Genomic DNA, 16796 nt, shown 5'->3' with positions numbered 1-16796 from the left:
AGAATAAATTAAGCTTATTTTAAAGTTTTTTTTGGTTTTTTTATCAAAAACAGTCAAAATTATTATAGAAAAAGGATGCTTTGTTTCATTAACTTTACATTTAGATTTTATTTTTAAAATATTTAACAACTTCAACTTTTAACAAACAAAGTAATGACTTGTACACGCTTATTGAATTTAATAATAAAATAAAAACGTGTTTTGTTACAATTTTATATAAGAATAGTATTTAAGTTAACTTAACTTGTGACTTATATACTTTACTATTTATAAAGCATTAGGAAAAACTACTTAAACGCATTTTCTTTATAATACAATTCCGTAAACAAAGCTTGTTTTTTTTAAACCTAATAGTTGGGGCTATACTATTATTACTTTTGTCAATGAAAAATAGTTTTTGAAGTCAAGTTAAAATAGTTATAGTTTAAATCACAAATTTTATAGTTTTTTTTAATAGTAAAGCTGTTGGTTGTACTAAAACTTTCAAAATTAAAAAAAGCTTTGATAAAAGGAAAAAAAATATATTATCCACTCTTTTTTTTTCGCTTTAGTATAACCGAAAAGGTCAGAATTTTTAAAATTAAAGTTAATAACCAGTTTTGCTCTTTTGTACAAGTACAAATTGTAGAGAATTCCAAATAAAATTATTTTGTTGTCACGTATATTAAAAGCAATTTACTACGAAAAAGTATTTGGTTGTTGGAAAGTTAAGCTTTTTATTAGTGTGCCTCAGCCGTAGCAACAAGCACTTAAAAAAATTTTGCCTTTAAAATTTAGAATAAAGTTCTGTTTATTAGTGGCTTTTGTTTTATTTTGTTAGTAGTTTGTTATATCTAGCTTTTTATTTTTTCAACTAGTTTTTATCACTTATAAAAATTATGTTCATTTTATAACTGAAATTTATTTTCTTGCAAAATCATGTACAACAAATTTGATCATAAAAGTATTTTTTGTTCTCATTAAAGTTGTTAGGCATTTAATTAGCTGTTAATAAGTACTTTAAATTTTATTATTGATGTTTAGTTAGTGTCGTAAAATAAATAACTTAAATTAATGTATTAAAAGGACTATTTATAATAAAGTATTGATAATAACATGCGTGATATAAAAAGACATTTATGTGCAAAAAGCGTTAGACAAATTTGGAACTTGTTTTATATTAAAAAAATTTCTAAAGCCTTTTGTTATGTCATAACTAGTAAACACGCTATGGTTTAAATTTATGCAATAAAACTTTTGTAAAAGTAATATTTCTTATAGGCATTCCTATAAAATGATATTAAAAAATGTTAGGATACTCACTTTATATTACGAAATTCTGGTGTAGAAATTAAAATAATAAACAAATGACAAATAATAAAAAACTTGACTGTATAATACTTACTTTTTCATAACAAATCAACAATGTAGTAAAAGTTCTTTTACAGAAAATAGTCATTCAAATTATGAACAATCTTTTACGAGGCACATTGTTCTTGTGTCTACTTTCGAATGCTTTTGGCAAATTGAAAATAGGAGCATTCAACATTCAAGTATTCGGGCAATCAAAAATAAAAGAACCGGAAGTTGTTGATGTTTTACTCAGAGTTAGTTATATGATTAATTTACTTTTAATTTAAGAGATTCTTTTTGACTTTTTTTGTTTTAGTTAAGAGCTTTTTATTAATTTTTTTCAACTTTTTATTACACAAAGTAAAAAGAAGAAGGTTTTGTTCTTACATTTTTCTATTGTCACGATACTTTTCAAAGAATCGTAATTAAAAGTACCTTCAAAAAAACTCTTGTAAAATAAATATTTTTAAAGTTTGATTTTGTGCACAAAGATATACAAAAAGTACAACACTTTTTTGTTTAATTTAAAAGCTAACGAAATAGACAAGACTATCACAAATCTGCTAATAGTAAACATAAACTTATTTTTTACATATATACAACGGAGTTACAGGAAAGAACCCGATTTCTTTTACAACTCATATTGTACCATAAATATGATTAAAACTTACAACTGATTCTTTACAAAAATGCCAATGAATATTTTTATCACGACAGATTACAAAAAGGTACGATGTGTTGTTGGTTCAGGAAATCAGGGATTCCAAGCAGACGGCGTTCGCGTCTCTGGTGGATCAATTGAACGAAATTTCCCAGTTCGAATACAAATCGTCGATCAGTATCAGGACCGGTAGAAGCAGCAGCAAGGAACAGTACGGGTTCATTTACAGGTGTTTTAAACTAACTTTTAGTAAAATACAATAAAGGTTTACTATTATTTTAAAACTCTTGTAATTTTATAATTTCAGTTTTTAATTAGCTTTATTAAGAAATATCAGTAAAGCGAAAGTTCTAATTTTAACATCTTTAACTAAATTTCGTGGTTACAAGGAAAATTAAAAAAGCTAAAAAAACTTCGCACTTTTATTTTTTCGTACGCATTCTGAAAAATACTACTAGCTAAAGTAAAACTTAATCTTTCAAGTAATTTCAATATTACTTTTTAATTTTACTTGTTTATTCTATAATAAACAGAGCCGACAGAGTCCTTGTGATGTCAGAATACCAGTATCCGGATGAAGATGACGTTTTTGAGAGGGAACCGTTCGTAGTTCAGTTCAGGAGATTGGATGCTAATTTCGGTTTATCACAAATAACTATTAAAATAAAAATTGTAATTGTTTACCTTTTTTAGTCCAATTCAAAAAATTAGGTGTTAGTTTCGATGAATTTATTTTGAATATTTGTCTAAATATTATAACTGTTTAATGTTTGTAGTCCAATTCATAAAATTAGATGTTAGTTTTTGATGGATTTAATAAAATATTTGTTTAAACACAAAATAAGTTCCAAATTTTTGTAGTTCAGAATTCAAATCAAAAGATTGGATGCCAATTAATCTGATTATATTCATTTTTATTTTTAATAATTCCGTATTAATTGTAGAATTTTGTAACGCTACTTTTAAATACGCTTCATAAAGTTTCAGGAAGTTGTAAATTCTTAGTTTTATGAGTAAGTGTTTTTAAACAGTGTTATTGCCAATTTTAAAACAGTTTTAAAGTATAAAAAGGATATTTAAAGTATTTCATATAAAACAGTACTTATATTAGACACTTAGTTTTGAACAACCTAAAAAATGCTAATTTTAAATGTAATTTATATAATGTACAACAAGTAATTTTTATGTTTTATTTATTTTATTTATTCAACAGACGGACCATCCGAGTTCTCAATAATTGCGTTGCATGCCAAACCAGATGACGCAGATAATGAAATAGACAAACTGGTCGAAGTATACGAAGAAGTCACTAATTTATATGGAAAAGTAATAGTTTTATATTTGAATGATTAATACTGAAATAGATAAATTGGTAGAAGTATAAGAAGAAGTCACTAATTTATACGAGAATGTAAAAATCTTATATCTCATAATTTGTATAGAAAGAGAAGTGTTTATTAATATTTAGGAAAAAAGTATGTGTTTGTTGTCTATCAGTTCAGTTTAAGATTAATTTATTAAATTGGTTCTTTAACTTTTTATGAAACTATTTACAATTGATCTTAAACAAGATAAGCTTGGGCGAACTAAGTTATTTTGGTTTAAAGTGTAGTATTCTAAGTATATAGTTTGTATATTTTTACGAAAGCTTGTTAAAGTTCATAAGTTGGAACAAACCAAAAAAAGTTAGAATACTTTATTGTTTTTTAAACTAAACTTACTTAATTTAACCACAGTCAAGATTATTAGCGGTTAATTTCAATCACTACTATTAATACTAATGGAGAAGTTAATATATTAAAACATATCATTTGGTCAAATAGTTGTTTTTAAATATTTTTTGCACAGGAAAGCCTGTTAGCTGGGGACTTCAACGCCGATTGCAGCTACGTGTGCAAGAGTTGTTGGGACAAGATAGACCTGAGGAAGGACCCCAGATTCACTTGGTTGCTAGGTGATCTTGAAGACACCACCGTCTCGGATTCCGATTGTTCCTATGACAGGTAAATTTGAAATAGTTGAAGCGACCTAGTACAAGTAAAACACTACTAAGAAAAAAAAGCAGACATATTACTTTTACTCGTGTTTGTGACTTCGTAGTGAACTTTATTAAGTAAAGTAACAAACTATGTTAGCAATAGTTTTAAATTGAGTACCTAGTTTACAAACTTGTTTTCTCTTGATTTTCATTACAAAGTTCTAGAATTAGACTTTAGAATTTAGATCGAACTTGTTTAACTTTAACGAGTGAGTTTTAATTTTGCTCATTTACAAAATGGTTTTAGGTAGAACGAGCAACACAAAATTGTAGACAAATATTATAAAGAAAAAATTGTTTTGTTTAAGTTTCAAAATACTACTTTAAAAAAAACAACTTTGTATTATAATTTTAACAAACTGTTTTGCAGACTAGTGGTAGCTGGTAGTAAAATGACTGGAAATTCTTTAAACGCGAAAGTTTTCAGATTCGATGCGGAATATGGACTCACTCAAACAGAGGTCGGTTTTGAAATGGTTATAATCTAAAGGTTTTGTAATTTAAAGCTTTTATAAAAACAAAATGTTTTTTTTGACTAATAAGAAAACAGTTTTGCTAACTGATAAAAGAATCTTAACGACATGTTTGTTAGTGTTTCGACATGAAACTCGGTTTTTAATAAGTCAGCTGTTTATATTATTACTGTTCAAATTTCAACATCTTTAATAAAACCATCTGTGTTTTGGTTAAAGTTCTACAAGATTTACTTTAAGTGCAATACTAGAATTTTAAACCACTTTATTAATTTAAAGCATTTTGTTTAGTTATATATTTGTTTTTCAGGCAAAGGATGTCAGTGATCACTACCCAGTGGAATTTACTTTGAATTAATGATTTTAAAAAAAGAATTATAAGTAAAAACTTTACAATTTTAATGGTTAGTTTTTAGCGCTAAAAACTTTTTACTATTTTAAAATACTTTGATTTATTACATATATATTAATTAATCAAAGAGTGTGTTCAATAAAAAAAAAAACTATTGTTTTCTGTTCACATAAAACATACTTTTCTAGTAAGTATTATAAATGGACGTAAACTTAGACTGCATTTTGTAAGTTTGAAACGTTTAAAACACATTTTGCTTGAACAGTTTATTGGTTTGATATGTTTCGTTTTTTCTTACTGTTTTTCCATTGTCTTATATCATTCTTTTAATCATCTAAACTTTTCAAATATAAATTTAAAAACTAGTTAAAACTTTCGATTTATGATAAGTTCTTAATTACTATTCACAACATTGTTGTATAATTTTTTCTTATTCTTATGTACACCAATTTTAAGTACTAATTATTTTTGTGCATATAATAAAAAGACTAATGTGTATATCGTTAATTAACTACTTTTGTGAATAAAGCAGATATTTTCATCTCTCTTATTGTTACTTTATTCTAAATAGTATATTCAAAGCCAAGGGTTTCCAATTTGAAACAACTTTTAAATTTTATCTAAGACACTGTGGTTTTAAAATACACAAAAATTTTTAAAACTTTAGTTATCAGACATAAATAATGTGTATCTCCTTTGCTTCCGCTAAAAATCAACCCTTTCTGTATTTCTGAACCCGTAAAAATATACCCTTACCTTACAAATGTGACATAACAAAGTACCATTTAGTTAAATTAGTTTAGCTTAAGCAGGGGTCGGCAGCATTTGGTATGTCTCGGTATAACCTTAGTAGAAACAAATAGTCACGGGGTGCTTTCATAGAAAAACGTCTTTGCTGCAGTTAATTTTAAAAATAGTAGCAATAATAATAAAAATTTTATTCAAACTAAAAATGCGAACAATCGAAAGAGCACTAGTAAAGAGTAATTACTAAGTTAAAAGCTTAGATGTAAGTTTTTACCGGACTAAAAAAATATTATTTTTTTAAAAGTATATTTTAAGCTTTAAGTCTCTTGCGGGCCGTAGCTTGCCGATACCTGAGCTAAAGCATAGTAGCATAAGTTTAAAGTAATAAAAACGGTTAAAACATTTAAAACATCTTTTACAACATTACTTCAACTACATGCAAGTTTAAAGAAACCATTTGAAAAGAACATTTATTTTTGATTTTTTAAAGTTCAACTAAGTTAAGTAAAAACTTTTAAAACTTATGTAAAAACTTTAACTGAATGGTAAATGTTTATACTTTACTTTCGATAGTAAAAAATACAATGAAAACCAAGTTAAAAGGTTAACAACATACAAAAACATTTAAAAATACTTAAGTAAACTATTTTCATATTTGACTGTTTTATGTTAAAGTGCTTTCTTAGTTTTTACCTGTACTAAGTGTATAAAACGTTTTATAATTTTATCTGTTAGTTAATCTTTTGTTTGTTACATAACTTTAAATTGAAATGAACAAAGTTTAAAACACAAAGAGTGCAAAATATAGTTCAAACATTTAAATAAATATTGTCAACTTTTGTAATTTTTTTACATAACAAAACTATTCTTCCTACTTTTTTAAAGTTTTTACAAACTTTTGAAACCTCAAGTATAACTTTATCTATAAAAATTGAAGTTTGTCAAGTAACAGAACCTACATATTATACGTATATGCAAGGACTATTCTTTGGGCACAACAGGTCTCAACAAATTTAATTTCAGAGACAAAGTTAATATTAAATTTATTTGTTCACCTATATATAATACAACTAAATAAATTTTGACTTTACTAAATCACTTTATTAAATTTTAATGAACATGTTAGCTAAAGTTGAACTGACCAAAATCATAAGAAAATTTACAAACAGTACTATAGTATTTCGATCTATGGGCTAATAATTAATTTTAATTTTTTCTAATAAAAACATGCTTTTGATTCATTATTATAAGTTATACAACTTTAATTAGCTAATATCAATTTTTACTTTCAAAAGCTGATTAAGCAACTATTTTAATTTTTATAAAAATTACTAGTAGCTGTTAACTCAAATTATCACTGTTTTATTTATTTGGGTTTAATTAACTTATAGACTTTATTTAATTTTAAAACACTTAAAACAAAGTAATCATAATATTAAGCAAATTACTAGCACTTTTTAAATTAACTGTATAACAGAACACAACAACTTTAAAGAAAATTTATCTACAGAGTCTTTACCATTCAAAACTTAGTCATAAAAAACTTTAAAACATTAGTTGTACCGGACTATAGTTTCTGTTAAACATTAAGCGAAGTACTATACTTGTTTTTGGAGAGGTTCTTCTAAAGAGTAGTTATGGTTGTACTTGCAGCAAACCTTTAACTTTAATGAGCACATTTAGTTAGAAGTAATTTATCTTTAATAGTTTGTTGTTAGTTTAGTTTGTTCTACTAATGGCTTTTTTTATCGCTTGCTTGGATGATTTATATTTATTTACTGCTGGCAGCAATAGTACTGTTCAAATTATTTGCTAAAATTTTAAACTTCTGTAAGTTTTAAATTTTTATTCATCAGTTTACTATTTGGATTAGGTTTAGGTAAAGCGAATTAGGAGTATAAGTTAAGATTATAACTTAAATTAAAATGAATCCGCGGTAGGAGATATGGTAACACTTAAAATTTCACTTTTGTACTACTTTAGTAGTACTGTTTCTCAAACTAAACTAGTACTGTTTCTAAAACCGTTTTAGTACTGTTTCTCATTTGCATAAACTTTTTCTCACTGGTACGCTTGAGTGCTCAAAATTTTACTATTTCAGCCTGCTCAGGTGTTATAATAATTAAGAATCTTAATTACAGTTTTATTTTACCAGCATTTCTTAAAAAGTGTGTTAAACAATTTTACTTGGTTTAATTATGTGTCTTCTAAATAAACTTTTTGTTAAATTGCTATAATTACTGAATTTTAGAATTTTTGATGTTTTTTTATGCATTTTTTTGTAACAGTTATAGTTTTTTTTTTTTGAGAGTTAATTGAAAATTGTTTTGTAAACAATATGTTCGATGTTTTATAATGTTTTTTTTTTCTCAATATTTTATTAAAACATCTAATAAGTCACTTTAATGAAAGATTGTTTTGTAAAAAATACTTATTTAAAGTTTTCTAATAGTAGTTTGGTTGAATGTGTACTTGCAGCTATAAGTTTATTTTTTGTGGAATCGACCACATAGTTGGGTTATTGGTATTGTGCTTCACTTATGGATTAATACTTTTTAAAAATATGATAGTTTATGATAGCTACGAGATTTTGCGAAATCTACAATATTTTTAATGATGTGATTCTAACCCAAGTTATTGCTAAATTGTGTTTAGCCACATTATTATCAATTAATTTTAATTAGTTTAAATGATTTTAGATATTTAAATTTCTGTTTAATATTTTTATATACTTATAGTTAATTAATGAATTGAATCTCATTAAAGTTCGTTATTGCAGTTTTTTTTTAGTTTTAGAACTTGTAGCAAAATTGACTACTTTGTGCCCGAAGAATGATTTATTGCAAACAGTTTTCATTCAATTTTCTTTGTGTTTTACTTTGGCCCACGTTTGTTTTATTGTCATAATACCAAAGCATTTATTTTATAATTTTAAACCGTGTGAATTAATATCGAAAAAATGTTCGCTTTTATGTTGCAAATCGCGATCGTAATAGTCTGGCATTTGTTGTACTTTGTTTTGATTTAATCTAATATCTAGTTTTTTAATATCATTTTGTAATTTTACTAATTCCTCCTGCGCTTCTAACTTTTGGACCTCTAATAATTTTTGGTTGTACAATGATCGTGTAAGCGCAAGATCTTCCTGGGGATTAGTTGACGAAATAAAATTTTCCCCCTCACTTATAACCTTATGTGAGTCTAAATTGTTAGGACTTATGTTAGACTTTGCGCGAGTTTCTTCTGTTACGTTTTCGTTTATACTGCGCTGCGAAAATTCCGGGTTATTATCGGACGGTGCATGGGCGTGGTCTCCATTGTTATTGTAACCTGTATTAGAGTCCATGTTAGACGATTTGTCCGTTTTATCCTTGGACCGCAAAACCCTTTGAAGGGAAAGTTTCTTCGACTTGGAAGTTTTCCCGCGCGTTTGAGGCATTTATATTATTACTAAACTTCTGCTATTTTATACAACTTCAGTGTGATTAAGTAATTGTGCTTTAATAAGTATAAAGTGCAGTGACAAGATATAAAACACACTAACACGTTACAGATATCCGTTTGAAAGTCGTAGCAGCTTTGATCGTAGTAAACCTTTCCTGCGGCTTATAGTTGAGTTCCGCGCTGTTTCAAGGGCATAACAAAAAGCGAGCACTGTTTCTTAAACAACCGCTTATATATGCATTCGGAAAGAACACATATTCTCTCAATATTGGCTTTTTTATGGGAAAATGATTATTGTTATGCAACTTTAAATGATTTTTTATGAGAAAGCTTATCGCAGTTTTATTGTTTACGAAGATTCCGATGAGAAAGCTTAACGCAGTTTTGTTTTTTAATGATATTTTGTTATGCAACTTTAAATGATTTTTATGAGAAAGCTTATCGCACTTTTTATTGTTTACGAAAATTCCGATGAGAAAGCTTATCGCAGTTTTTATTGTTTACGAAAATTTCGATATTAATTCACACGGTTTAAAATTATAAAATAAATGCTTTGGTATTATGACATTATAACTTCTATCTCAGTAAAAATGTAAATTTTAACTATATAATTTTGCACTTTGAAGAGAAATGCAACATGTGATACAAAACATACCCGACTAAACTGTTTAAAGAAAACGTTTTTTTTTGTGTTTATATTCAGGTGTTTTTTACAATTATGTAGTTACAGTCTTGTTGTTGTTAAAGTAATCTTGAATGATTAAAAGTTGGTAAACAAACGAAATGACAATTAATTCCAAGCTGATCAATATCGACAAACTTATTTGTCTGTTGGAACGTAAACTTGTCCTTCAGAACGAACTGGATGAACAGTTGTCAGAAGAAATTGAAAAACTTAAAATTTCTCAAACCAAAAACGATGATTTTGTTACGAAAAATTCAGGTATTTTTAAATGTTAAGTTAAGCATTCAAGAATAGGGTTTTAATTATTTTATGAAACTATTTTAAAAAGCCAAAGTTAAAGTTTACTCATGAGTTTGGTTTTAGTTGTCTATATTTTTTTATGTATGTATTTATCAGAAAAAACTTGAAAAATTTATTATTTGTTCTACAGCTTTTGAAGAGGAAGGAAAGCATGAAAATGCGAATCAGAAAAACAAAAGTTTTAGTAAGTTTATTTTTATAGTAAACAAAATAAATTAGTTGTCTAAAACTAGTAAGTTTATATCAACAGAATAAAACCTTAATTTTTCAGAGCATTTATGTTTTTTTTAATTCATTGTTAAAAAGTTAAGACTTAAAAAAAATCAAAATTATTCATCAGGATCTGGCAGTGGCATTCAAAAAAAGATCCAACTTAAAAACCTTGTATTGACAAAAGGCAAAGACGGCAAAACAAAAATATCAACAAAAGTTTTCCCTAAACCAAAAATTCAACCCAAACCAAAACTTTCAGCACCTCCTTTGATCCCAGTACCCCCCGAAGCCGTTTACACCGAAGAAAAACAAAAAACTAAACCCAAACCAAAACTTCCAGCGCCCCCCTTAATACCGGTGCCTCCCGAAGTCATTTACAACGGAGCAAAACAAAAAACTCGACCGTTTACCAACCAGAACGATTCTACAAGCAAAAAAATCGATCTGCAAAAAGAACACAGCATCAACAGGTACCTTCGTTGGCAGACGGACACTTTGAAGGATTTTTACACGCATGTGACCAGGTATCCGACAGCTGAAGACAAGAAAAAACTCGCCGTTCAGGTGATTTTTGTTTTTCTTTCTTGCATATTTCTCGCAAAATGGTTATTAAAACACCAACATTATAACGTTAAAAAGCTGAACAGACTACAAGAAATTCGGTGTTCTGGTAGATCTTTTTTTTTTTGCTTTTTCTCATGCTAGGTAGCTATTTAAAACACAAGTTTAGTGCTGTATTTTAAGAAAAAAAAAAGAAATCCATTGTTCAATTCGAAGTTCAAGTTGTTTAGAAAGTGTAAAAACTAAGCCGACAACATTATCACAAACGATCACTCAAAAACGCACTCACACACTCTGTTTACACTTTTTTTCACCGCTGAAACTTTCAAATTTGAAACAGGTCGGCCGAAGCGAGAAGAGCATCAAGAGCTGGTTCGCTAACAGGCGCACTGCGGACGCGAGACGGGGGAAGAGCAAGAAGAGAGTTTTCGTGCCGCTAGTCAGGTTCAACGCGAGAAAGAACCTGACGGAGAGACAGAGGAGGGTTTTGGAGGAGTTTTACGTGGAAAAGTCCAAGTTTCCGAGGCTTGAAGATTTCATGAAATTAAGTTTGCTGGTTTGTTTTTGTTAGATGACTGTTTTAAATGTGTTTTTTTAGGTGTAGAATACACAAGTGCAAATAAGTATTTTATTCACTACCAGGTTTCGGTGACAAAAACATTACGACCTTGTCAAGATATTTTTTTTGCCAACGAAACCTGGTAGTAAATAAAATACTTAATTTGCGCTTTTATATCTAAATAAGCTCTTTACATTACAATAAGTTCAGCAATATTTTTCGTTAACACAAATAACTACATAGATAGAATAAAAAGAAACTGAATTAAGTACAAGAAACTTGGTTTTTATTGTATACATTCTTTCTTTTTAATTTTTTAAAAATTTTTATTTTAGTTTGGATTTTTGCTTGCAATTGACTTCTCTAACAGTTTAAACGTGTTTAAATTCGTTTTTTTTTACCAAATTGATACCTGCTGAAATAATAATGACGCCTGCTGAAAAGAACAAATGTTTCCACTTTACTACGATTCAAATAGCATACTTATAAAATTTAAAAAAAATCTCGGGCTTGCTTCTACTGCATTAGATGTTTATATTAGCACGTAGCGAGCCACATCTGCCGGAGGGCAAGATTAATCATTTAGAATGTGTTTTTGCTACAAGCTGATGCTTTAAAATTTAAATATAACCTCTTAAAATAACCAATATATTTATATATACATAAAGAATTAAGTTATTTAACTTGATAAATCAAATTTTTCACTTGGAGCCCACCTTAAGGGCTTTTTTGATAAAAAGTTTTATTTCAAGATGTAAAACTTCAAGTTTTACATCTTAAAGTAAACCTTTATATGTATATAAATATGTTTATTTCAAACTATTTATTTTAATTTCTTAATAGCTTGAGCTTGCTTCTACGGTACCATATACTGTTTCTTAGCTAAAAAACTTTAAAAAGAGCTCGAAGGTTCTGCTTAGTTCGCTTTCATTTTTCCACCATCGGGATACATCAACTCAAATTATTTTTTTCAGACAAACAGAACGTGGAAATCGATCAGTGACTGGTTCAAGAACAGGCGGGCCGGATTGAGATTCCTGGACTTCAACGAGAGCTTCTGGCCTCATCAGTTGGAAATATTGGAGAGATCTTTTGAGCACGACAAGGACCCCGACAACGACAAAGTTGAAGAGCTGAGCAAAAAAGCTTATTTGAGTAAAACGTTAGTAGCTTTAAATATATTTACTATATTCGGTTTTTTTTTTGCTTTAATATTTATTGGTGTCGATTATAGCTAATTTTACTAATTTTTATTTACTTTAGTTAATAAAAATTTTTTGAAAAAGTTTATTTTTATTATTTTTAGTTTAAATTATAATTACAATTTTTATTTTTATTGTTTGTTGGCTAAAATTTCATTAATTGTGTTCCTTTTAATAAATTTAATTTACATTTTGTACATGGCTTTTAAATGCATTATATTTATTCTACAGGCAAGTTGACAAGTGGCATGACTACAAAGCAAACGAAATTTTAACTCAAATGAAAGCCGACCCTGCAACTAAACGTAAGATCGAAAACTTGAACAGGGAGTTCCTCGATGATTTGCACGAAAATTCCCCTGATCTGTTTGACGTCGTGAAGAGAACTGCCAGAAGGAGCAAAAACGCCAACAAACATAATAAAAAAGACATCGGTGTTTTCGGGCACTTCAAGCTGAATTCAGCTAATTCGAATGATAAAGCGAAAAGAGACGCGGAGCAATTTTATATCCGCATGAGGCCGCAATCAAACGCTAATACTAGCAAAAATATCCACGGGAACAATAGAAAAGTGGGCTCCAGTAAACAGATTAATGACATTTATTTTGACAGCTCTGATTCGAATAAAAACACAAGAGATGACTCGTTGGTGAACTTTGACGTGCCATATAGAGGTCAGTTAAGTGGAGGTAGGTCACAAAATAAAAACGCCTCCACAATTAACTTTAATGATTTATCAAACTGTAAGTTTAACGGCGACAGTTCACAAAATCAAAATGACTCTGGTGTGAGTTTTGATGTCGTATCAGACATAAATGATCTTTTAGAAGGAGTCAGATCTAAAAATGATAACACACCTTCCAGTTCTTACAGTAATCAAAATACTGGCAAAGCAGAACATGACTTTATGCAATATCTGAATATTCCGAAACTCAAACAAAAAACTCCGAAGAAAAATTATGTAAGGACTGCAAATCAAATACTTAATGACGCAAGTTTTGACTTTTTCAACGGGAATTTCGGCAAAAATGCAAGCGAGAAAAATAAATACAATTCATCTTACAATCTTATCTCCAACAAAAAACCAAAAACTTCGGACTGTTTGGTTTATGACGTCAGTACTAAGGAGTTGGGTTTCGGGACTTTCCCAGTAATTCAACAAGGTTCATACAGAAAAAGAAGTAAAAAAAAGCTGTTTAACACCAAAGGTAGCAACCAAACAGATGCCCAGAAGTTTTTGCAACACTTTTCAGAACAAAAACTACCAGGCAGCTCTGACAACGAGGCTCAAGAAAACTTGAAGTTTTTGCAGCTTTTGGAAGGAGCCGATAAATCCGCTTCGAACAACCGACCAATAAACAATTTCGATCTTCCGTTTGCTACTGAGATAGTTGGTAGTTTGGATCAACCGTCGGCAGATCAAAACAACTTTTCGGAGTTAGTATTTTCTTCGAGCCCTAACAATGTGCAACCAAGCAGAAAAGTTGATTTCGCGCAGTTTTTGAACGGAGAAAACGGTCATTCTGCTCTTAGTAGTGATCTAGATGAGAGTTTGGATCCGGAACTTGAAGAAGTTTCTGCTTTAATTGATGAGACTTTATATCAACTAACTGTCAACCACAATGACCAACAAGAAAATAATGAACTTGTAAATAATTTTGATAGAAACATCGGTTCCTCTCGTTTTAACGACCAAGTTGATCTAACGTCGGTTAATCGCAATGGTCAGCAAGATAGTAATGAACCTGAACACAACTATAAACAATACCTTAACACGAATCGAAAATAATAAAAATTGTAAAGAAAAACATTAAAGCACATGTAAGAGACGGTTTTTATAGTTATTTTACGGCTAAAATGCAATGGTTACAAACTAATTTTATTTTTATTTATTTTTTTAGTTGTAGAAATCATGTAATCTGTTAGTTAATTATTGTCAAGAAGAATTTAATATAGTTTCACTTACATATCCAGTAGGAACTAATAATTTAACTTATCTAAAACTATTTTTTTCACAAAAAATATTTATTTAAACCGATTATAAATAACTTTGCTAGCTAAGATTTTATATAAAAGTTGTTTCTTTTGATATTTTTTAAAGTAGGTTGTCTAGTTATTACAAACTTTATCTGAAGCACCTAATTGTAAAATGGAACTATTCAACGTTTTTACTTGTGTATAACAAAAGTATTATGGGAAATTGTAGTATATTGTTTTAAAATAAACGACTCAGACAAAAAAAATACTGTTTTTTTGATTGTAAACTTTGTATGCATTAGGATTATACTCTATTTAAAATACTTTGCTGTCCTATTTCACCTTAAGTAATTCAAACCAAAAAAATCTGTGAATGTCTACAGAGTCTGAAATTTTGTACGCCGTGAGTCAAGCTCAAGTTTTACCATAAGGCTTGATCATACGAATTCGATAATCAGACCTCAAGCTTCTGGTAGACTAAACTGTTTGTAGATTAATGACTTATTTTTCGGTTGCAGCTGACAGACGAATTTAGAACAAAAACCGGGTCTCTGTCTACGGAAGGCTTGTGGTCTGGTGAACGAACTGTCAAACCTTAATGTTATCTAATAAATTAGTCTTATGTAAGTGTCTTTTAAACAATTTTTAACTATCCAAAATACTATTTTCAGAACTAAATAGCTCTTTGACTTTAAATTTATACTGTATTCAAGTTTTATTGTTATAGAAAATGAATCGAAGGAAAAAATAAAAGTTTAATAAATTTAATTAAAGCTTAAAATTACTGCAATTGTTGATTTTAATTACATTTAGTATAAAATAGAAAAAAGCAAACTTTAGTTAAACTTAAACTGATATGGTACCTTCCAACACACTATTTAATGAATGTTTATTAATGATTTACTTTCAATTAGAATTTATTGCTATTAATTAAAAAAATCAACAAAACACGTATCTTTAAAATTTTATAAAATACTTAACTTGCAAAGACATAGCTCTATAAATTTTATGATTTAGATATAGTAGCTTCTTTTTAATAGGTTATTGTACTGTTTTTTAAAAAACTAGATTTTAATTTTTACTATCTATATGGTTAAGCCTTTAATAGAAAAGCTAAAAACTAGTAAAAGTAAAACAGTACACTATAAAAAGCTTTTAAATTTTCAAAAAAAATCTGAAGTTTATTACAATTATGTGTTTAATTGAGTAAATTTCATTAAACAACTATGTGTGTAAATAATGAAGTGTTAATATTTTTTGAAAATTTAGTGAAGTACAAAGACTCTTAAGATAATATTTTATACAATTTAGGGATATAATATATTATTATAGCTTGACTAATTTACTTTAACTAATCCTCAATACACTATCGATTAGCGGAAGTTTATAAAAAAATCCTTGTTGTTTAACTTTCACTGTTGTTTATATTCTATATGCTCACACAAATTAATTTTACAGGCAACTCAAGTATTTCTAAAATACTATAAAAATATAAACTAAAATATTTAAAAATGTCTTAGAGCTGCAATTACTTAATATTGATATAAACATTTTATATAAGAACAGATGGAAATAAACTTTTTTGAATGTTTTTAATGATTTTAATTTTAGTTTTTTTGAGCTGAGTTAAGTTATTTTTTTTTATGATTTCTTTTTAAATACTAATCCAGTAAATCTACAAAAAAATGATATAGCAAACAATGATGATTTCAAAATATTAAGATGTAAGCTAGTTGAGCTGCAAAACAACAAAATGGTTTGAAAACAAACAACGAAATAAATATATAGTAAAACGAAATACAAGTCAGTTCGTGAAAACAAATTAAATACAGCTATAATTGTTTTTTATAAGTTTATTAATACATTTAAGTAATGCTGAAACTAAAGATTTCATGTTTAAAGCACCATTTTATTAGTATCAATAAAGCTGTCTTTAGGAACTTAAATTTTTAAGAAAAAATTATGACGAAAAATAATATATAAAAAATAACAAATAGTTAGGTAAGCGTAGATTGATTAATACATTTGATATTTCTTATTGAGAGTTGAGATTGCTAAAATTAACTTTAAACACTTAAAAAAAAATAAAAACACTTCAATTTGAAAAATACCAAACAGAATATTAAGATTGAAGTTTATAAATCACAAGTATAGTACATTATCCCTACTTTATCAAACAAAGTTTATTAATCTTGTAACTATAAAAAATAAGTGCTAATAATCATGTTATTAAGAGAAAAATATCTTTCATC

General features: G+C 27.9%; 1 protein-coding gene across 1 annotated transcript; it reads left to right on the top strand.

Moving 5' to 3' along the window:
- The first annotated feature begins 1424 nt into the window (after window positions 1–1424).
- Window positions 1425–5297, top strand: LOC145838216 (deoxyribonuclease-1-like). The gene is made up of 7 exons (XM_082945776.1): window positions 1425–1586; window positions 2050–2222; window positions 2527–2633; window positions 3207–3319; window positions 3842–3996; window positions 4402–4492; window positions 4815–5297. The coding sequence occupies exons 1-7, from the start codon at window positions 1446–1448 to the stop codon at window positions 4860–4862; spliced, it is 828 nt and encodes a 275-aa protein (XP_082801902.1). The 5' UTR covers window positions 1425–1445; the 3' UTR covers window positions 4863–5297.
- The last annotated feature ends 11499 nt before the right edge of the window (window positions 5298–16796 follow it).

The sequence above is a fragment of the Thalia democratica genome, chromosome 6 (genome assembly GCF_965202585.1).
Source record: "Thalia democratica chromosome 6, ktThaDemo2.hap1.1, whole genome shotgun sequence".
NCBI classification, from domain to species: Eukaryota; Metazoa; Chordata; class Thaliacea; order Salpida; family Salpidae; genus Thalia; species Thalia democratica.
Note: the sequence above shows the minus strand (reverse complement) of the source record. Positions and strands in the feature narration are given on the sequence as shown.